Below are 23,526 nucleotides of genomic sequence, written 5' to 3'. Positions count from 1 at the left end.
AATGTAACTGGACAGCAACAACATTATCATATCAATTGTTGTTGATATTGTTTGTTCTGTTTTAGTGTCATGTTGCTGCACTTTCCAGACTTGAGCTGTAGAGGTCAGAACTCCTGAGCACCAACTGTCACATTTAATGACTGAACATGGAAGGAAATCAGAATCTTTCTAGGAGTCGTTCTTTATTAGTTTGTTTTACATTGTAATCAAGGAACATTGAAAAGAAGAAGAAGAAAAAAACACTCTGGTCTTAAGATCTGGACTCTAGACACAGTCACTGCTCCTGGATCAACACTGCTTATTCAAAAATCAGAAAACGTTACTGCTGTTTTTAGATGACCCGCCTCTGCCTTCAGCTGATTGGGTGTAGGTTGTCCTCCTGCTCTCTGACTGGCTCGTCATACCTCTGTTCTATGTCCCAGTCCCTGTTGGAGAGACAACAGTCACAACGTTTCACCTTGAACCATCACAACCCTCTAGTTACTGATCTCATTCCTTTAAATACTGTTGTAGTTCCATCTATAAGAATACATAAAGTATCCTAACACTGAGACGCTGCTTTACCTGGAGAGGCTTTGATCACAGGGACTTCACTTAAATGTGTTGTATACTTCATATTAAAATGATAAATATATAATTGTTCATTTCATCCTCCCCCTTTGCTCATCACTTTACACCCAGTTACACTTTGCTGAAAGTTCCTGTGGTAGGATTTACATTTATTCTTTCCTCCATTCTGGAGCTGAATGCTGCCACTACCATGCACATGGTAGACATCGTTGAATACTGTATAGTGTTTGGAGTTCAGTTTTTGTCTTCAGCAGACAGTCTGTGTCCTCTGTCCTGTCTCTCTACAGTTAAGGCCTGATGATGAGGTGCACTGTCTTTTGGTTTCCACCCTGACCAAGACCCTTTACTCTGTTTTCACTCAGGTTGAGGTCTAGACAGTACAGGAGACTTTATGTCTTTCTCCTGACCTGTAGGTGACATAGCCTATGTGTCATCTAAACTTTGTCCAATCAGTTTAGCTCGCCACAAGTGGACTTTCAAGGTCAAGACTCAACTCAGAGTAACCAGGAAGTTTCTGAAAACTGTTGTAAATGGAAAATCGAAGATGATTTGAAGTGTTTTCTGAAGTCATTGTAAATGCCAGAGTGATATTTACATTATGTCTCTCTATGTTAAACAAATTCTTAGTGAAGGTCAGGTGCATCAACACTGTAGGCTACCTGTGCTGAGCAAATGTACTTAGTTTGCACAAAAAGGAATTAACACACACATATATACACACACACACACTGTCAGTGACATACACTTTGTTAGACTCTAACCAAATCAGACCTGTGATGAAGGGACAGTATCTATATTTGGTAGGCCTATATTACGTGTGGTGTAACCATAGCAACAACAGTGCTATGTCGACTGGCAGCTGCACAGCATGAGTGTACTGAACATGTGGCAGAGAATCAGATACAAAGAGCCACAGATGGAGAATAGATCCACAGACATCAGCTCAGGCCCACAGACATGAGCCAAGCACTTTTGTCTGTGGCAGCGAGCGCTGCTGCTGCCGCTCGCCTCCTAATCCACTACACAAACAGAACTGCTGGGAAATCAACTCTCACACACAGCGCTGCAGCGGGGAGATTAGCAGGCTGTTGACGGCTTCTCTCTCTGTCTGATGAGCTGCATTGTCAGGTCAGTGAGGTGAGTTCATGACCTCAACACAACTTCATGTTTACTCTCCGTTTAAGGCATTCAGCTGACCGTGGGTAGCCTACTGTTGAAACAATACTTTGTCAGAGCCTTTCAGCAAATCAACATGTTTTTTTGTTGTTTTTTTTCAGAATAAATAAATAATTAAATATGTGTTAGAGTTAGTTATAAAGGAACTGATCTCATAATCTCCAGCACCTACTTTTGATATTTGATGTTACAGAACAAAGTTGTGTTCAAAGTCTTTTCAGACAGTTTCAATTGTGATATTTCAAAGTATAGCAAAGCATAAGGAAATGAAATATTATCACCAAAATACAAGGAACTATTTACATGACTATAGCTGCTTTTCATTGAATGTTAGCATGATAACATTCACTAAAAGGCACTAAACTGGCTGGGGTTGAGGTTCTCAATAGCTTCTTATTTTTTCTTCTCATCAGCCAATTCAAAGGTTGTTGGTCTTAAACCAGACGTTGACCTGATTGCGGTGCTAGAAAATGATGTCAATATAAAAAGTATCTGACTTGGAGAACTGACAGAAAACTCCCTCATGTCAGAACAACAACTTAGGGCGTAGCCAGGTTGTTGATGTCATCCAAGGAGATTACATTTTTGATTAATGCATTAATTCAGTCCTGTGGGGTCATGTTCAAAGGTGGACCAGCAGGTTACATCCCTAAAGCCACGTCATCTCGATCGAAGGTTTTAGTGAAATTTGCTACTGGACTCCCATGTTCTCCAGCCTGATAAGTAAACTGCTAAAACTAATGTAACTCTACAAAACTTCTAGGATGATGGAACAAAGAAATGCCAGAGGCATTGCATGACATTTCATGTTTAACATCAACACACAGCAGTGGGGACAGGTCTTTTAGTACATAACACACAGTACAGATGAAGAACACACAAACACAGCAGACAGTAGACAACACGTTAAGGCCTTGAAAGAAGCTTTTATTTCAACCTCACTTCAGACACTCACACAGTGCTCACATGTACAAATGTCACAGTTTGAGAACAACAAACACTTAAACACAATACAATACAAACAGTGTTGATCGGGATTTTCTGACTTTTGTGTGTCTGCATAGAAAACACACGATCCTGTTCCTCTTTCTACTTTTAAAGGTTTGATGCCTATGTGTGTGTGTTTCTATAACCAGGATTGTATCCTACCAACTGTCAAACACGTTGTGTTTTGGCTGGCAGGTCGTTTGTCACCTTCAACACCGACACATATAACTTGTTCTGATCTGATGCCTCAGTGGTTAAAGTTTCATTGTGTTTAGACAGAGACTATTTGATTCAAGTTAGAGGGAGGGAGACATGAGTAATTAGATTTTCTCATTCTGGAGCACGAATCCCCTCAAATAAAAGTAGATTAAATTGCATCTTTAAGTTATGGAGTTATTTGGCAATAAAAGCTTGTCCTGCTTGGTTTATGAACACGGCAATCTACTAAGAAAATAATAACTTATTCCCTTTAGAGGGACACGGAGGCCATTTTTTTCTGATTTGTGATCAGTGCCCAAGAAATATTCATTTTAACACGTGTATGTAGCGGTTTAATTATTTTGACTTCAAAAGATTCAGTTCTCCAAGCTAGAACTGTTGACTGTTTGAGAGCAGCTGGACCTGGCTGTTTTTAATGTTCTGATATTCCATGATCCCTCTACCAGTGTTCTCTCAGACCTTTAACTGGCGTGTTCAGTCTCCTTACTCATTGATCTCGTCCTCCTCGTCCTCAAAGTTCTCCTCGCCGTCGTTGGCGGTGGCCTCCTGGTACTGCTGGTACTCGGACACCAGGTCGTTCATGTTGCTCTCCGCCTCCGTGAACTCCATCTCGTCCATGCCTTCGCCCGTGAACCAGTGCAGGAAGGCCTTTCTGCGGAACATGGCGGAAAACTGCTCCGAGATCCTCTTGAACAGCTCCTGGATGGCCGTGCTGTTGCCGATGAAGGTGGCGGCCATCTTGAGGCCGCGGGGCGCGATGTCGCAGACGGCCACCTTCACGTTGTTGGGGATCCACTCCACGAAGTAGCTGCTGTTCTTGTTCTGGACGTTCAGCATCTGCTCGTCCACCTCCTTCATGGACATGGGGCCGCGGAAGACGGTGGCGACGGTCAGGTAGCGGCCGTGGCGAGGGTCGCACGCCGCCATCATGTTCCGGGCGTCGAACATCTGCTGGGTGAGCTCGGGGACGGTCAGGGCTCGGTACTGCTGGCTGCCCCGGGCCGTCAGAGGAGCAAACCCGGGCATGAAGAAGTGGAGTCTGGGGAAAGGCACCATGTTGACGGCCAGCTTGCGGAGATCTGCGTTGAGCTGACCGGGGAAACGGAGAGAGGTGGTGACGCCGCTCATGGTGGCCGACACCAGGTGGTTGAGGTCTCCGTAGGTCGGCGTGGTGAGTTTCAGAGTGCGGAAGCAGATGTCGTACAGAGCCTCGTTGTCGATGCAGTAGGTCTCGTCTGTGTTCTCCACCAGCTGGTGGACTGACAGGGTGGCGTTGTAGGGCTCCACAACCGTGTCCGACACCTGAAGCACCAAAAGATCAGACGTGAGGACAAGACAAAGACAAGAAGTGAAAGCATTACCATTACAGTTTTTCTCGATTGCTAAGACACATTTCTTGAAAGCTGCTCTCCTTTTTAAACTGTGAACACAAACCTCAATTTTCAAGCTACATTCACAAAACCTCAGACTCTTCTTGCAAAACCAAACTTTCACCTGAAACCGTTCAATCTGTTCTCAGAACTGAACTATGTTGTCAAATCGTGCCCCGAGTCAATCGATAGAAAACACAATGCTCAGCACATGAAGCTGTAGAAATAAATGTTTATTGTTCACTGTAGCTAAATGCATGTTGCAAAACAAAAAACCTGTGCATTTACTGTAGCACTTCTTTCCTTTCCTTTCTTTCACCCTCCTCCTTCCCTCTCCATATCCATTTCATCCCCTTTTCCTTCCTTCTTCTTTTTTCTTCCCATTCATCCCTCCCTCCCTCATCCTCTCTTCCTTCACTCTGTCGTCTCTCACCTTCTCCTCTTCCTCTCCCCCTCCTCTCCCTCCATAAATGCATGTTGCAAAACAAAAAAACCTGTGCATTTAGCTCTTGTACATAGTACTAAAAAAAAAATGTACAAAAAACAGAAATCCTGTGCATTTTACACGTAGCACTTGTACAGTACAAAAAGAAGAAATCTTGTGCATTTAGCACTTGTATGCAGTAGGTCTACGTAAAGATAAAGTACAAAAATATACAAATGAGAAGTGCACACTGTAACTCAGCCACAGCATCATTTCTCCGTACTGGGTCAGGCAGTGTGATCAGTTTTGAGTTGTTGTGTTCAACCGGTGAAACTTGTGCTTTACTTGTGTTTGACTTTTGCCACCTGTGCTCAGCATTATGCAACACAGGTGCGTCACAATGAAAATGTGTTGGTAAGTTGTGTCTAAACAGGTGAAAAGTGCTGATGGTTTTGCCAAAAGAGTGATGGATTCAATCAGTGGGTTCAGGCAACTGAGAATTTGGTTCAGACAACAGGGTTTAGTGTTTTAGCAATTGAGAAAAACTGTAACCTTCTTTCTGTAATTTTTTTTTTTTTTTTTTTTAAATAAAGAGAGAAATGACACCTCAAGACAGAGGGAACAAACAGGGTTGCCTCCTCATACCTTAGGTGAGGGCATGACGCTGAAAGTGTTCATGATCCGGTCGGGGTACTCCTCTCGGATCTTGCTGATCAGCAGTGTTCCCATGCCTGAGCCGGTGCCGCCCCCCAGAGAGTGAGTCAGCTGGAAACCCTGAGGGAGGAAGATGAAGTTGTTTATTTCTGTCATTGTACAGACAACAGGGATGAAGATGGAGGAACAATGCAGTCATTTTTGATCTGTTTGTTTATGTATATATTTCGTATTATTTATGCATAAGGAAGTAGTTTTTCATCCTTTATTTAAAGGTATATTTCAACATTTTGGCAGATTCACCTATTGCCATAATTCTTATGTTGTCCCTGTTTCTAGATCGGCGGGGCAGAGACGTGAGCTCTGTGTGGCGCGTGCTATTTCTGCCTTTCCCCTCATCAAACTCATCAAATACACAATCCAACAACTCCAAAACACTCTGGTGGACAAGTTGTGACCTGCACATTCACCACGCTATGAAATAATAATGTAACATTACGGAGTTGTTTTCAAGGTAAATACGTAGCTGGAACTTCATTCCAGACATGGCTGCTGGGCGGAGTGATTTCAAAAGCGCAAGTAGTTATGAGTATTGGCTTCATGTGTCGTAATGTAAAATAATTATACGTTATTATTTCAGAGCGTGGTGAATGTGCAGGTCACAACTTGTCCACCAGAGTGTTGTGGAGTTGTTGGATTGTGTATTTAGTTTGATGAGGGAAATGTGGAAATGCTGTTTGCCTCCATAGTGTTAGCTGAGCAGCTCACGGCTCTGCTCCATCGTTCTAAAAACAGCTTGCACCGACAATTAAAGGTAATGAACCTACTGCTATGACTATAGGGATTATGGAAATAGGCAAATTTGCCAAAACGTTGAAATATCCCTTTAAAAAAATCAAGAATATACTGAAACCTGTATAACTCATTTAATTGATACATTTATAGATTTTGTAGTTCCTACAATTTCAGACATAACAGAAGAAAGGTGTACTTTAGCTCCACCCACAGTGGATTAACCGAACCAATGAGATTCTTTCTGCCTCCTACAAGCAGCTCTACCTCAGAAACATACAAAAGTTTAAAACCATTCATCTTGTTCACCTGGAGACAGTCGCAGTGCTCACACTCCTTCCTCACTACATCCAGGACTGAGTCCACGAGCTCCGCCCCCTCAGTGTAGTGACCTTTTGCCCAGTTGTTCCCCGCACCTGTCTGACCTATACAGACAACCAATCAGCACTGAGTAAATCCATGTGTGAAATGTAAAATGATCACCACAACAGATGGGAACATGCATGCAGACACACTCTAGTGGTGACCCAGTTTTGGGGGACTGGAGGACTGGGAGGCTGGTTTTATTCCGACTGAGACATCAGTTACACAACAAACTGGAGTCACTTCAGTTTATCTGCTGTTAAGACTTGTTGAAGCTGGAAAGTTTCACTGCTGCTGCAGCTCTGTGCTGTGTAACCACACAAACCTCCCACAACTCTTAAAGCTGCAATAACTGTGTTTCTTTAATACCAGCACAAAATACACTTTGAATTGTTGCATGTACTCTCTGTTAGTTGTAAAGATTTAGTTCTGTTGTGTCTCTACTGTTGGCTCAATCTCAGACGTGTTTCAGAATAGAGTATGTAGCAGTAAAAGAGCCAGATGTTTCCCTCAGGAGCTGGAAACATGAATTTAGTAACGCTATGAATCCCATAATAACATCCTATAACTGGTAGAATGAACCTATATGTAAACCCCGGTGGCCTGATAGTGAAAAATCTGATTACACTGCAAAAACTCAAATTCTTTCCAAGAATATTTGTCTTATTTCTTGTCAAAATGTCTCATTTCTGGTCAAAACTAATCTCTTTACACTTAAAATGAGACCCATCACAAAAAAATCAACTTGATTTTAGATCATTCTCACTTGTTTCAAACATATTTTCACTTGTAATAATAAGTAGAAAAATCTGCCAGTGAAAGCAAGTTTTTTGTACTTGTAATGAGGAAGAAAAACTTGAGTGAAAATATGCTTGAAAGAAGTAAAAAGTGTCTAAAAACAAGCTACTTTTGAACCTTCCTCTGGTGTTCGGGTCACCAGTGACCCGTTTTCAAGTTTTAAATGCATAGAAGTACCACATAAATTTGTTTAGTTTTTGACTTTGTCAGGAACCTCTATTTAAACAAAATAAAACAAAAAACATTTTTTTCACAAAGTTCTAAAATGCTCTGGTGAAATTGTTACATTTGTGGTGTTCGGGTCAATTTTGACCCAGTTATAACGATAAGAACAACTAGAAAATTTCCTCTCGGGAAATTTTGAATGGGCCACGGGAGCTACTGCCGGTTGTGCCATCTCTGTCAACATGGGAATCAAACCCACGATCTTAAGGTCAAGACAGAGCTGATCAGACAGACACATGATCATCTTTCTATAAGCACTGATATGGAGGAGCTGTAATCACATTAGGTTGTGTGTGTGTGTGTGTGTGTGTGTGTGTGTGTGTAACTGTAATCACATGAAGCTGGCTCTAGAGTCTGTGTGTGTGTGTGTGTTTGTGTGTGTGTGTGTGTGTGTGTCTGTAATCACATGAAGCTGGCTCTAGAGTGTGTGTGTGTGTGTGTGTGTGACTGACTTGACACATAGTTAGTTAGTAGCTGCATCCTGTGTCAGTCTGATTTAGCTGTGTCTGTGTTTATAAACATTTAAACGAGCGCCAGGTGGATTGTTTATGAAGTTAACGAGCTCTGGCCTGAGGATCAAAGAGGTTACCACGGCGATAGGGGCCCCCGCAGGCTGAGACAGACAGAAACGTGGAGAAAAACAGCCATTTTCTGCCTCTGCACCGGTCTCACATTTAGGCTTAGGGTGAGAAAACGGTAACTCCTATCAGAACAAAACACAGATCAACGTTGCTCTAAGGACTTACTGAAAATTTCGGTACGATTTGGTGTTTCTACAGTAAATATTTTGGAGAGGATGGCAGTTTTAAAACATCAGGCCGTTCTGCTTCTCTCAGAAAATATTTGTATTGGACTCAATGAGGAGCAGAGACAGACTTGGCCGCACTTAGAGGCTCAGAGTTTAAATTCTGTAAGTCTCTCTGATATTTTGAGCAGATTAAGAGATCAAGGATGAGCTCGTCTACAACCGTGGCCGAAATTATGTGTGTAGAGTGTAAATTGTGGCCGTTTGGAGTTTGGAAAGAGAAAAAATCTGGAGTTTTTCTGGCATCTCTCCCACTCTAACCGATGATGTCACCCACTCTGACACGAACATTCCGTGCAATACACACCCATTATAATCTAATAATTTCTCCAAAAATGATCATGGTCATTGATCATGGATTGATCAAAAACTATATGACCTATCAAAACGTGGAGTAATACGACAATACACAAGACTTGTGTCTACTGTTTAAAGTTTAAATGGAGTCTCTAGGTGAAAGTATGCCTGAGCAGTAGACGTTTGTTAAACTCCAATGATTGGTCTTTTTCGCTCTTTTTTTTTCGCCCGTCCCATTGACTTCAATGCAAATTTTTGAGCAGTACAAAATTCGTACACTGTTAAGAAAAGTAATAGCATACCGATCCCGATCAAACCGCACGTTTTGATATATAATTTGGCCGAATCGAAAATCGTCCGGAAGATGAAAAATAAAAACTAGGAAAAAATCCACACAATAACAGTAGTGCCCGGTGCGATTGCCCGTGGCCCTAATAATTACAGTTAAAAGTGAAATCACAAGTGCAAAACCAACCTTTTCATGGATAAGGAGCCTAACAACGTAACCAAGAGATGAGAAACAAATGGGTTGATAAATAATTGTTTTTAGTGTGTTTTACAGCTGATTTAAGACTCGGGTCAAAACTGATCCGAACACCAGAGATGGCAGCAGAAAGCTGTAAGAGGAAGGTTACATTGAAGCCAAGGGTCATACTGACAAAAAAGGCCCAGGGGCCCACACCAAAAAATATTAAAACCAGTATTTTCAGGGATAAAGAAGCCTAACAATGTAACAAAGAGAAGAAAAACAATTGGATGAAAAAAAAAAATGTATTTAGTGTATTTTACAGCTGATTTAAAATACGGGTCAAAACTGGCCCGAAACACCATAGATGGCAGTAAAAAGCTAACACAAGACGAAGGTTAATGTGATGAGTCCTATTTGAAGTATACTGAGATTTGTTTTGACTAGAAATAAGACAAATATTCTTGGTAAGATATTTGAGTTTTTGCAGTGTAACTTGATGAAAACCCTGATGGTTATTATTATTATTACCGAAGATGAAGTTGTCTGGTCTGAAGAGTTGTCCGAAAGCTCCTGAGCGTACACTGTCCATGGTCCCTGGTTCCAGGTCTACCAACACCGCCCGGGGGACGTATTTGTGTGCTGCAGAGACAGAGAAGACCAAAACATTGAACCACCAATCCTGCCTCGTTTTCATGAAGAGCCGGGCTTCCTGTTAGTTTTAATAGGTAAAATAACAAATGTGTGTAAATGTCATTTCTTTTCTTTCAGTAGAAGCCAAACTTCGACCATCACCAGCCACTAAGTGGAAGTGTGTGACTCACACTGAGTCACACACACACACACACACACACACACACACACACACACACACACACACACAGAGAACCCTGGTACTTACAGGATGCCTCATTGTAGTAGACGTTGACTCTGTCCAGCTGAAGAGACGAGTCACCCACGTAGTTTCCTGCTGGGTCGATGCCGTGCTCATCGCTGATCACTTCCCAAAACTGACCCAGTCACAGCAGCAGCACAGAAAGAGAGGAGGAGAAGAAAAGACTGAGTTACCAGCTCTCTGACATCTGAGCTTTTAATGGAACCAAATCATTCTGTCAGGAATCCTGTACACTAGCAAATTACTGAAACACAAATCGACAAACTTGCCATAGTTGTTGTGGATATGAAGCACAATACTGATTGAAAATAGCTTCATATTTTTTTAAAGTCCAGGCCATCAGAGTCTGCACTGACACAGCAGACTGCAGTACTTTGTAGACACTCACTTCCCTTTCCTCCGATTACTGCTGCTTAAAGGGATAGTTCACCCAAAATTGAAATTTCACTCATTATCTACTCACCCTCATGTGGACTAAGGGCTGGGAGAAGTTTCAGAGTCCTCCGTGGCTTCTCTGAGTTACAGGGGGTCTCGGCGTAGCAGTGCATGTCCATATAACGGTTGCAAATGGATACCAACTGTCTTCGTAACAAAAAGACACACCAAAAAACATCCAAATACCTCCATGCTGCTCATATGCAATGTCCGTCTTGTATTGAAGCCCTGAAATGTGAAATTGTCGGACCAGGGTCTGTCCTCTTCCCAGTTCGTCAAATTTGACGAACCGGGAAGAGGAGCTTCGAGAAGCTTCCGCTACAAAACAAGCTTGAAATATAGACTTATTTAATTTTTTTCGGGACAATTTCGCATTACTACGTTCTTCGCACTGCTACGCCAAGACCCCCTGTAACTCAGAGAAGCCACAGAGGACTCTGAAACTTCTCCCAGCCCTTAGTCCACATGAGGGTGAGTAGATAATTAGTGCAATTTCAATTTTGGGTGAACTATCCCTTTAACAAGTGTGTCCAACCAGGAGGAGGAAAGGTTCAATTTATTTTGTCAGAACATAGAATAAAGCAAAACAAAAGTCATAAATACAGCTGATGGGTTAGTTGTCAGCTATTTCTTTCCCCATCTCAAAACAACACCATCCATCCATCCATCCATCCATCCATCCATCCATCCATCCATCCATCCATCCATCCATCCATCCATCCATCCATCCATCCATCCATCCATCCATCCAGCTGACCTGGGACAGAGGTATAGACTGTATAAGGTACTGTAGCCTCTGTGACATCACCCATAGGATTCTGAAAAACAGATTTGAAGCTCAGAGTGAGCTGCTCCACCATCACTACCTTGACAATGATGACTCCTTTAAAGTGAAATTCCGGCGTAAGTGTAAACCATGGTCAAACACACCGTAACACCGAGTTAGACCCCCCCTCGAGAGATCAATTTGCCCGACCGCTACATTCACGAGATCCACCAACTTCAGCAAATACCGCAATATCGCCACACACGGCGCTGTCCGGATCCACTGTCTGACCGCAACCAAAACGCCACCATTTGCCCAAAATAATGCTCAGAACTGCACCAAATGTCATCAATAGTACACACAGGGTCCCAGCACGTAGTACGAGTTGTCAAACATCTGCTAGCTTTGCCTGTTTTCTTTAGCAAGGAGATGCAACTCAACTCACCTACTTCTCCTCCGGGAGCCGCTCGTTCGTGAGGAAGCCCTGACGAGTCGATCACCGAGTGCACCGGAGTTCCGCAGCTCTTAAAAATGCTCATTTGCGCCTATATCGTGGCCAGCACTCGATAATAATAGTTATAAAGTGATATGCAAGATAAAAAAAAAAAAAACTCTGATTGTATTTCCATGAGGTAATTGTTGATTGAGCTGCGGAACTCCGGTGCACTCGGTGATCGACTCGTCAGGGCTTCCTCACCAACGAGCGGCTCCCGGAGGAGAAGTAGGTGAGTTGAGTTGCATCTCCTTGCTAAAGAAAACAGGCAAAGCTAGCAGATGTTTGACAACTCGTACTACGTGCTGGGACCCTGTGTGTACTATTGATGACATTTGGTGCAGTTCTGAGCATTATTTTGGGCAAATGGTGGCGTTTTGGTTGCGGTCAGACAGTGGATCCGGACAGCGCCGTGTGTGGCGATATTGCGGTATTTGCTGAAGTTGGTGGATCTCGTGAATGTAGCGGTCGGGCAAATTGATCTCTCGAGGGGGGGTCTAACTCGGTGTTACGGTGTGTTTGACCATGGTTTACACTTACGCCGGAATTTCACTTTAAGTCCCAGAGCTGGGCCATATATGGACTTTGGTGAATAACTTGGCAAACATGTGCTCACCTCAGGCCCACCGGTCACTGACAGTGGCCAGAACCTTAAGTAATATACATGACTTTAAGACTAAATTAAAAGTAAACAGGTGGATTATATTAACAGTTATTTAGAGAGCATGTCTTAACACTGCAGAGAGAAGAGACAGCACCATGGAGCACATATTTGTTAGATTTTTCAGAAATTGTTTAGCTGTTGTTCTGAATTAAAGCACCTCAGCAAAATTAGCCTCATCTGGGTGGATTGGCTGTTTGAGGGGTTCATCAACAGGCGTGTGTTTAAAAGAAAATAACCTTGTCAAATCCAGTGATTACTAAAACTGACTTGTGCTTTTTCACATCAGTGAGATATTTATGTGCTGTTACATATTCATTTAAAACTCTTAATTTATGGAGGTGCTGAGAGTAGTTTGATCTCTGTGGTTTGACACCAGATCTGCATCCTGACCTACATCTTGATCATTGCTACACAGCTGTTCCTCTATTTTCATTTACAGCATTGGTCTTGCTCAAAAAAAATGATCGCTGCTGTTAGGCTAGGGTGGATTCGCCTAATGTGGGACACTGCCTAATGTGGGACACTTAAGCTTAAATGGGTGTAGGTCTTCCTATAGCAAAAGAAAGTTAATGTAAATGTGGTCTCACACAAGCTGTGATATTGCATTATCAAAATCACATGACATCTCAAATGTCCAATCATAGATTTGGGAGGGACAGCCTTCAAACCGGAGGCTCCCTGTGTGAAGACCACCAAAATGCTAGGTACTTAGGGTTTGGACAAAAATAATGTTAAGGCCATAATTTATTAAAAAAAACAAAATTATTGCAATTTTTTGTCAAAATGTGTTTATAATATGTTGATGCATTAAAATATATCTTAATATGGTGTAACCATTCTCAATATTTAGGATTTTGATCAACATTTCTACTGTCCCACTTTAGGAAACATGCTTTCCTAAAGCGGGACAGGTGGTTGTTCCTAATGTGGGACAGGGCTTTTCCAGGTAAAACTAATAGGTTGAACAATAACAATGATTGTTTACATGGCTTTATTGTTATAATGCATTGTTTTGAATATTTTACAACAAAAGAAAATTATATTTATTAACTGGAAGTGGTCATAATACTGTTAAAGGGGTAAATGGCTCTGAATTTTTTTCTTTCTTGTTTCTAAATCTTGTCTTTTTTGATAATGTTCATGAAAAATGTTGTGTTTAGAAGTAATCAAAGGATAGCACATTACTGATTAATTAAATTGAATGTATTTCAGATCACAGTGGCAAAAAAGAGTAAGGCAATGAGACAAAATCAGGGAAAGAAAACATGGGAAAAGAAAGGAAAATAATCAAGCAAGAGAACTCAACCAGTGGAAAAAAGACAGGATGAGGGGAGACATTACTGAATATAGGGAGATCACTGAGGATGGTGTCCCACAATTGAAGTTGTTGACCAGGGCTTGGAATGACCCTAGCGAAGGGTAAAAGGTCACATCCACCACACAATTGGTAGAAAACCATTAACACTATAGAAGATGAAGCAGAACTAGGACAATAAGAGATATTATTGAACACTGGTTTGCAATCTAGCATTTATCATGTAAATTAAGATGACTTTTAAACAGACTTTTTAGTGTCCCACATTAGGAGCATGACTGTCCCACATTAGGGAACGGAAATTGCCGCAAAAAACTTTGCAATAAGAGTTGAAATATGTATGGTATTTCTTTTAGGAGTGTGAAATCAGAATTTTCTCTTTGGATTCCATTAGATCACAACCTAAGGATTTCAGAATGGTACAGGATGTAGATTGAAAGTGTTTGCTTCATATCACAATATACACCAGAAGTCTAAATTGCAAAAAATGTCCCACATTAGGCGAATTCACCCTACATACTTTCCACACAAAGACATAGGAGTTCATTACCCAGAAGCCATTGTGGTTACAATGACTGTTCATTTGTTTGCTCAACTTTCTTCCCTGGCTCTTTTGACCATCAGCCCACAGGATTCATTGGAATAGCTGAGTGTTTGGTCAGAACCTCCTCTCTCACTCTGCGTGTGTGTGTGTGTGTGTGTGTGTGTGTGTGTGTGTGTGTGTGTGTGTTCAGCCAGATTCCTTAAATAGTCTCACAGTGGCTCACAGAGTTCCCTTCACTCCCTCTCACCACTGTGATAAGTTTATTACAGCAGAGGCTCCCTACGTTCATCATTCATTCATTCTTTCATGTATTCATACCAACTGGAGACTTCAGCTACATGATGCTTTATAGTCACTATTGAATTGTTTGTTTAAAGTCAATAATGAGAATCATTTGACACTAGCTGTTTAAATAAGGAGATTGACAGTAGCAAGCCTACTTGTACTTTTTTTTTTTGCCTACTTTTGACTCCACTACATTTCTATGAAGCACTCTTACTTTGAAACAGAGTCTTAAATGGTTGAATTAATTGTCTTTTATTTTGAAACATGTGACCGTTCTCTGTGCTCATCACTGGAGATAAAGTCATCACAGGTGAAGGTTCTTTTAGTTTTAATGTCTTCTGTGTTCACGACAAAGAATATTAAGGTAGGCTAATTTATTTAGATTTCAGATCAACCTTTAACAAACAGCCATTACTGTGCCTGTGTATCATGTCATACAGTCACTCAGACTTAAGCTGGTACTTGTGAATGACGCTGGACACGAGGCTGACACGTTTGAGGATCTGCAGTCTGCCTGATGGAGGTGTGGTAAAGCTGATCTCAGACCACCTCCGTGTCCCTCAGCTGCACTTTATACTGGGAACAGCCCATAAAAAGCAGAGTGAGTGAGGGACACTCACACAGGTCCAGATCACGGAATAAAACTGGGTCTGTACCTTGGTCCCGATCTGGTTCCCGCACTGTCCGGCCTGGATGTGAACTATTTCCCTCATCGTTCTTCTCCTGGTGTTCCTCTCCGGCTGTCGGTCTGTCGGTCTGTCTGTCGGTCCTTCTGTCGGTCTGTCGGGTCTGTGCTGCTGGATCTGTGTCTGTTCAACCGGAGCTCTGCCTCTATTCCTCCTACAACTCTCACGAGCATTCGCGCGACCACGCCCTTGGGAGAGGGGGGGGGGCAGAGTCCAGTTTGTCCCATTCAGCATTTGACTGCGCTCTGTTCTATTTGTTCTTTAGAAAAGATGATACAAACACACAAGTTCAACTGAGCTGAGAGAACAGTTACTAATGAGGTTTCTGCACTGGATCCAACTCACCCAACTCCAGCTGAAAGTGTTGTGATTGTTGATTAAAGTCCAGTTTAACAAAATAGAAATACTTCAAGGAGAAATAGTCACCAGGTTGTACAAACAAAAATGCAGGAGAAGACTGCCCAGAACAAATAATTATATAAGGCTAAAGGACTAAATTTTCCTCTAAAATAATAATAGGCTAATAATAATTTAAAAAAAAAAACATCTATCTATCTATCTATCTATCTATCTATCTATCTATCTATCTATCTATCTATCTATCTATCTATCTATCTATCTATCTATCTATCTATCTATCTATCTATCTATCTATCTATTTTCCCATTCCCAAACATGGCCTATAAAACACAAATGTATTCTAAATGTATACCTTCATACTATATTTATGTAATCTATAATTAATATATTCTCACTGGCCACTTTATTAGCTGTACCCAGGGCCGTTGCTAGGAATTCTGGGCCCCCTGAAAGAATACTAAAGTGGGCCTTAGACTACGTATGTATTAACATTTTTTATTTAGCCTACTTTGATTTGATGCTAATGCAGCATGAGTATTAGTCTTATCCAGAATAATTCAGCCATACAAAGGTTTTTTGTGGGCCCTACTGGGCGCTAGGCCCCTAGAATTATCATCACCTTTCTCCCCTATACAACGGCCCTGGCTGTACCTACCTTGCTAGTCCAGGGTTAGGCCTTAACTGTCTTAATTCTTCTCGGCACAGACTCTGGACACATACTTCAGACATTTTGGATCATAGTGACATTGATAGCATCACATAGTTGCTGCTGATTTTTCAGCTGCACATCCATGATACGGCCGTTTGAGTCCAGTGAATTCATTGTCACAATCAAGAAACCAGTTTGAGATGATTTTCTGAACACTAGTTGCTTCCGTATGATTTGAGCTTCATGACATGGTGAGTTACTGTGTAAAGCTATTTGAGACAAACTGTTTGTAAAAACGGGCTACAGAAATAAACTGTCACCTTGCCTAATCCTGCTGGAAGTAGCCATCAGAGGATGGTACACTGTGGTTATTAAGGGATGGACATGGTCAGCCACAATGCTCAGGTAGGCTGTGGCATGTGTCCAGAGAATATCCCCCACACTGTAACACCCAGCAGCATAGGCAGGATGGATTCATGTTCTTTGTGTCAGATTATGACCCTGCCATCTAAATATTGTAGGAATTGAAACTCATCAGACCAGGCAATGTTTTTCCAACCTTCTGTTGTCCAGTTTTGATGAGTTATGTGAATTGTAACCTAAGTTCCTGAGGGGCGTAGTGGTCTCTTCTGCTGCTGTAGCCCATCTACTACAAGGTTCAATATGTAGTTCATTCAGAGCTGCTCCTCTGCAGACCTCAGTTGTACCAAGTTGTTATATGAGATACTGTTGTCTTTCTAGTAGTATGCATCCATCTGGCCATTCTTCCTGACCTCTGACCTCTGACCTCTGGCGTCAAAAAGGTATTTTAAAATTCCAGCAGATCAGCAGTTTGTGAAATAGTCAGACCAGCCTGTCTGGCAACAACCACCAGGCCACGTTCAAAGTCATTTACGTTACCTTTCTCTCCCATTCTGATGCTGGGGTTGAAGTTCACCACATCATTTTGACAATGTGTAAATACCTAAATACACCAAGTTTCTCTCTTGTGATTGGCCTATTAGACATTTGCAATATCAGGCAGTTGAGCAGGCACCTAATAAAGTGACTGGTGAGTGTATGAGGTAACATCCCCCTACAGTATAGGAGCAGCCAAATACTGGCTACATTTCAGAAATTGTAAATGATAATGCAACACAACTTTTTTATTCAGAGTTAGTGGCTGGGTGAAGCCATTAATTATCACACAACTGTGTTTAATCTTTTTGAATCCTAATTAAAAATGCAACCACCAAAATGGCTCCTGATCAAAAGTTTAAATACCCTCAAAATTTTACCTTGATAATCTACACACAGACTGACACAGACTGGTCTAAATGGTTACTCAGGGGAACTGTCCACACCTGGAACTTGATGCTTGTAATTAGTGTCTGTGTATAAAAAGTCAATGAGATTCTGGGCTACCTGCTCATTTCATCCATTGCTGCACTGACTTTGCTGGATTCTGAGCCGTGGGGAAAGCAAAAGAACTGTCAAAAGTCCTGAGGGAGGAGGTTGTTCAACTTTATAAAACAGAAAAAGGATATAAAAAGATTTCCAAAGATTTGAGAATGCCAATCAGCAGAGTTCAAGTTCTCATAAAAGTGGAAATTGAGGGGTTCTGTTGATACCAAGACACCACAAGTGTATACTGTAGCTCAAACACACTGCAACATAAGTGTATTTTGCGTGTGTTTCTGGGATAGTTCAACATTTTGGCCAATTTGCCATAACCCCATTAAAGTTTTAATGAACCAAGTGTTGTGTGTAATGCTGGAATTAAAGATATCACAAAGACATGTGTATGTATCACTAAGCATGCAAACCACGCAGTTTACAAATACAGCAAACTAAATGGAAGACTGGAAAAAATAAAGTTTAACATGGTGACAAGTGGTTTAATGTGAAAAAGAAGAAAAACAATGCAGCAGTAACAGTGCTAGCACCATGACTTTGTTTTTTCCAGTATTAAAGAAATCCACTCACACACTGTACTGTAGGCCTACACAGAAACTCCTAATGAGTCATTCTGGATAAGTGTAATAATGCTATATGAGCTTAAAATAGGCTTCAAGTTACTGAGTAGATATAAAACTTAACAGCATCCATATCCATTAAACTTAACGCTTTATGTTGCATTATTGAATATTGGATAACCGTAAGTTATCTATAAACTGGCAATACTCCTTTTGAAGAGGACTGATCTCTGTGTGTTCTGGCATAGTTTGAATCTTCAGTGACTTTGCAGAGAAATGAGGAAGGACACCTGCAGGGGATTTTCTCTCCTCTGTCAGGGAACATGTGCCAGACGTTCCCTCAGAGCCGATGATGAAGGGCTGGTCAGCTGCTGCTGAGGCCAGCACCGGTGTCAATTTACACAGCAGTGTGAGCTATAAAACAGGAATTCATCACCGATGCTGTACATCTGCTCTGCTCACTGTGAGAGGAACACTGACTTCTGCTCAGAACAACCTGCAGGGACAGTTAATGGACATCCACGTACAACAGCCAAGTTTAGTTTTAATGCTGACCCTGAGGTCAGGTCATTAAGGGGGAGACTGAACGTGTAGGAAACAGGTTTAGAATGAAATGATGAGAAAGATTAAAAAAAAAAAAAAAAAAAAAAATTGCCCTTTTTATTTGAATTTAAAGGACAACCCCTAGTAAATTCAAATCGGGGAAGTATTTTCCTAACATTTTAGGTCTAAACGAAGGAATATGAAGATTTTCAGTTTACAGTAATTGATAGTTGTGTCTGTCCCCGCATCGCCACGGCAGCAATGAATGGGAGCGGATGGAAGTTCTGCTGCTTAGGCTGTTTCCATCCCTCAAAGCCACAGACAGCGTCAGATGGAGACTCAAACATGCACCGAGAAGTTTATTTACTTCAAGCAAGTCGACATGTTTGTAAAACTAAATCTAATTCAAAGTCTCCCGGAGACCCAAGTTGACGCTCGGTGTGTTCAGGTGCAGTCGGAAGCTCCCATTTGTGTCATAAACACAGGAATATCAACTCTTGACTTGCTCAAGTAAACAAACTTCTGGGTTCATGTTTGAGTCGCCATCTGATGCTGTCTGTGGAATAACATTGCAGCTTTGAGGGATGTAAACAGCCTAAAGCAGCAAACTTCCATCCGCTCCCGTTCATTGCTGCCGTGGCGATGCGGGGTGGAATTTGTTGAATTTGCCCAGAATTGTCCTTTAAAAAAAAGGTTCTGACTTGATTTGTGCAGTGTTTTTCAGTAAAATTAATAGATAAGATCCAATAAAAACTAAAAAAAATATTCTTTATTTATATATTTGATTTAAAGGAACAACATTTCAATCTATTTTACAGCTTGACAAAGACATCTTAACAGACAGTCAGACAATTAAAACCCAACAGAAGAGGAGGATCACTGAATTTAGATTAAAAAAAACAATCCAGTCTGATGGAGAGGATTCATTAAACTACACTAAAATAATTGAACCCCCCCACACACATTAGCAGTCATCCTCCCCAGTGAACTGCAGTAAGGACGATGATGTGTAGAGCAGCAGCTGACCTACCAGTCTGGTCAGATAGGTGAGGCAGCGCAGCATGGACCTGAGGGGAAGACAGACACAACACACACACACTGAAGCTGCATGAGTCAAACATCAGAGTGAGTGGACCATGTGGTGAGGGGGAGAACTCACCTGAGCACCTGTTTTATGGTGGTGCACCTGAAGTCGTAGGAGAGAGTGTACATGTCGTACAGGGAGGCCTTGATGCCGAAGCAGCACAACAAGTCTTTAGGGTGCAGCTTGTAGAGGTCAAGGGTCAACTTAGCAATCGCGTTCCTCTTTGGCTGACGGAAACTTGGTAAGATCTGAAACACAAGTTAACAAAAGAGACAACAAGAGACGCATCAGCCTCCAAACAGAGACATGCTGCATCCTGCAGGACGACAGACAGAGTCTCAGCCAGTGGGCCACAACACTTCAACATGTGAAGGTGCTGCCATCATGTGGAAGAGACAGGCAGTGGAACATTTGATGGTTTTCTTGACAGAAGAACCTTGCCAGAAGAACTTGGCACACATGGTTTTTGGATTGATTTCCAAACATGAAACAATACACTGCAAAAACTCAAAATCTTTCCCAAGAATATTTGTCTCATTTCTAGTCAAAACTAATCTCTCTCCACTTAAAGGGACAACGAGGAGTTTTGGAAAAGCGAAGTGTTTTCACACTACATTTATGAGCCTCCGCACCGTGAAATTCTTTGACCGGCGCAAGACAGACTCATGTTTTCATTCATCAAGAATTAAAGTCAGAGGTTCAAACACGATCACATACCGTCGTAGTTCCCACCATAAACGGAGATTCGGCAGCGTTATTCTCATGACTCGCCACGAAACCGAAAGTAAAGAAACACTGGTCGGCTCGCCCAGCATTTCCACCACCACTAATAATAACAAAATAACGATAGAGACAAAACGATATATTTATTGAAAATGGGCCCATTAACAAGTGTGGGTAGCGTAGATTCAACCACATTAATGTGAGACTTTTTTATAACCAAATAGAAACTCCTTGTTGTCCCTTCACTCATCACCTAAAAATTTACTCTTTTTTATATCATTTTCACTCATTTCAAACAAATTCTCACTTGAAATTAAGTAGAAAAATCTGCCAGTGAAAGGAAGTTTTTTGTGCTTGTAATAAGAAAGAAAAACTTGATCCACTATCAGATTATTTTAAGTGAAAATATGCTTGAAAGAAGTAAAAAAAAGTGTCTAAAAACAAGCTACTTTTTATGTGACGAGTCTTATTTTAAGTAGAATGAGACTAGAAATAAGACAAATATTCTTGGTAAGATTTGAAGTTTTTTGCAGTGTACTGTGCTACAGTTTAAACCCCATCGTAAAGCACCGTCTTCAGAAGAACCAGCAGTCCTGTAACAGACGGTCTGTCCTCACAGATCTCAGTATCATGGAGTCAGTGGATCACGTTAGGGCTGCAACTAATGATTATTTTTCATCTGTTGATTAAATGATTAGTTGTTTCGTCAATAAAATGTTGAAAAATGTCAATCAGTGTTTCTCAGACCACAAGATGACGTCCTCAAATGTCTTGTTTTGTCCACAAACCAAAGAGAGACTCAGATTATTGTCATAAACGAACAAAGGAACCAGAAATATTCACATTTAAGAAGTTAAAATCAGAGAATTTGGACTTTTCTTTCTTCAAAAAACTACTCACACTGATTGTTCGATTATCAAAATAGTTGCCAATTAATTTCATAATGTTTGATTAATAAATTAATTGTTGCAGCACAAGAATCACATCAATCAATAGAAGAACCAAGCCACATCACAAGACACTGGGACAAATCTAACAAATCTAAGAACTGAGGTAGAACTGGAGTTGGTTTAAAGGTGAATCTCATCCATTTACCTTCTTGTATGCCTGTTTGTCCCATTTCTTACACTGGTGCAGTGGTGCCTCATAAATTGAGGCATAAATGTTAACTGAATACCAACATGGAGGTCTAGCCAGTGAGATAAACCCTGCCCTTTTTCTGAACTGCAAAGATAATGTGTTACTTAACTAAAATAAAAATCACCTGGTCCCCCCTCACAGCTGGCTCTCACCTTGTTCTCAGTCCACATCTCTCCTTTCTCCAGCACCATGAGTGGCGTGTTGCTGGGCAGACACTGGAAGAAGTCATCCGAGTCCACAACGGTCCCGTCCTCCTCCAGGACCAGGGTCAGAAACTGGCAGGACAACACAAACACCCGCGCAGCCTGAGGCGTTTAGAAACCACATAGAGAAGGAAAGCAGTGAGAGAGCGACCCGATCAGAGTTGGGACCGGATCTTAAACCCTGATCCACATGAGCACCTGCTCCAGCAGCTCGTCCAGAGACGAGGCCGCCAGGCTGCGGCGCCGCCTGCGGCTCTGGCTGCACACCGAGAAGCTGCGGGGCTGCGCCGAGGCCAGGATGTGACGGGAGATGGTGGTCTGGACTGTAGACACCGACCTGCCAGGAGGAGGGTTACATTCAGGTTTAATGCTGGGAAAAGGAGGCAAACCACTGACACCACTGACTGATTGGCTGTTAACCAACACCCACCTCACCAGAGTCTCTGGCAGCAGAGTTTTGGCGTATCTCACCCCGGACTGGAGCGACAGCGGCGGCATGGTGACGAGAGGCGACAGACCCACTTACCTGCACGGATCAGCTGACTGGTCAACTGTAACGAAGGCTTTATTGACAACGGCGGCCTGTGATTGGTTACTGGTCAGAGCAGCCAGCCAATAGAATACAGAGCTGCTTAATTAACATGTAGGCTGCAACGAAACTGTAGAAAAAGAGTGTGCAGCACAACACAACAATTATGTCCCTTATCGACATGTTAGTCAGATTATCTACATTATATTATTATTTTTCAGGTAGCCTAGCCTATAAAAAGATAATCATAGGCCTAATATTAGGCTACAACTGTAAGATCTTCATGCATTTGATTTAGGCTACTGAGAAAACACAATTTTGCGATTGACATTATACATATCCTTTACATTCAGAAACAGAACCTATTTTACAGGTGACCAAGTTCTATACCAGCCCAGACCATCAAGCAAAGAGGAAAACAAGTTTGCCTAAAGTAGCCTACTTGGGTAGTAAACAAATGAATATTGTATTCTATAAATAACAGACAAAACATCTTTGTTGTCTTTACCATGTAAAATGTCTTGTTATCAGTGGTGAAGAAGAAAACAGCATGCATGTAGTTCCTACAGCTAAGTATAAAAGGTGGCCTATATGTCTTCTGCTTTGAAAGAATGCTGTAACATACCACTGACTGGTGTTATCTCACACAGTGCATGTCTCTGTGAACATACAGTGACTAAAAAGAAATGTAGGCTAATAATTCACCACACTTTCCAGTGCCTGTTGGGTGCAGACTGATCCAGTGCTGAAGGAAAAGAAAATCTTTAAACTGACTCTGGTCCAGAGATTTAAGGAGCTTACGGAGGAATCTAGCTGGTATTCTATTGTTTCACATTATGTGAGCTTGGGGATTATGGGGAACATTTTAGATTGCTAAACAATAATCAAGCTTTTATTTGTAACACCCTGCGGGAAAAAAGAACTTACACACAAATAAAGGTCATCCTGAGAGACTGGTTATATGTTCGCTCCTTTTTCACACTCTCACACACAAGACTCTTATTGCCTAACTATTTTGAGGCAGATGATTAGAAACTGCACACCTAATGGAATTTTAGGTTTTGTCCAGTATTCAGTTATATAACTTGTTTTTTTGTTTTTTTTTTAACTT

General features: G+C 41.6%; 2 protein-coding genes across 2 annotated transcripts; both read right to left on the bottom strand.

Moving 5' to 3' along the window:
- Nucleotides 1–243: 243 nt before the first annotated feature.
- On the bottom strand, nt 244–15,352 carry tubb6 (tubulin, beta 6 class V). The gene is made up of 7 exons (XM_085762867.1): nt 15,200–15,352; nt 10,048–10,156; nt 9,678–9,788; nt 6,502–6,617; nt 5,392–5,520; nt 3,440–4,254; nt 244–425 (listed from the first exon to the last, which is right to left on the bottom strand). Exons 1-7 carry the CDS (start codon nt 15,254–15,256, stop codon nt 353–355), a joined length of 1,410 nt encoding a protein of 469 aa, XP_085618993.1. The 5' UTR covers nt 15,257–15,352; the 3' UTR covers nt 244–352.
- A 4,133-nt stretch (nt 15,353–19,485) lies between these two features.
- cidea (cell death inducing DFFA like effector a) lies at nt 19,486–22,448 on the bottom strand. Its single transcript, XM_085763153.1, has 5 exons — nt 22,317–22,448; nt 22,085–22,223; nt 21,836–21,988; nt 19,896–20,068; nt 19,486–19,803 (listed from the first exon to the last, which is right to left on the bottom strand). Exons 1-5 carry the CDS (start codon nt 22,382–22,384, stop codon nt 19,701–19,703), a joined length of 636 nt encoding a protein of 211 aa, XP_085619279.1. The 5' UTR covers nt 22,385–22,448; the 3' UTR covers nt 19,486–19,700.
- Nucleotides 22,449–23,526: the final 1,078 nt, after the last annotated feature.

Source organism: Trachurus japonicus, chromosome 20, assembly GCF_045865225.1.
Source record: "Trachurus japonicus isolate A0001 chromosome 20, Traja_1.0".
NCBI lineage: Eukaryota > Metazoa > Chordata > Actinopteri > Carangiformes > Carangidae > Trachurus > Trachurus japonicus.
This window is presented reverse-complemented; position numbering and strand designations above follow the sequence as displayed.

Excerpts from the sequence above, each read along its gene's own strand:
- tubb6 (XM_085762867.1), bottom strand. The coding sequence starts at position 15,256 with ATGAGGGAAATAGTTCACATCCAGGCCGGACAGTGCGGGAACCAGATC. Across the intron at positions 10,157-15,199 it reads GGAACCAGATCGGGACCAAG|TTTTGGGAAGTGATCAGCGA; the intron begins GTACAGACCCAG and ends TGACTGGGTCAG. Across the intron at positions 9,789-10,047 it reads CTACTACAATGAGGCATCCT|CACACAAATACGTCCCCCGG; the intron begins GTAAGTACCAGG and ends CTGTCTCTGCAG.
- cidea (XM_085763153.1), bottom strand. The coding sequence starts at position 22,384 with ATGCCGCCGCTGTCGCTCCAGTCCGGGGTGAGATACGCCAAAACTCTG. Across the intron at positions 22,224-22,316 it reads CTGCCAGAGACTCTGGTGAG|GTCGGTGTCTACAGTCCAGA; the intron begins GTGGGTGTTGGT and ends TCCTCCTGGCAG. Across the intron at positions 21,989-22,084 it reads TGGACGAGCTGCTGGAGCAG|GCTGCGCGGGTGTTTGTGTT; the intron begins GTGCTCATGTGG and ends TAAACGCCTCAG.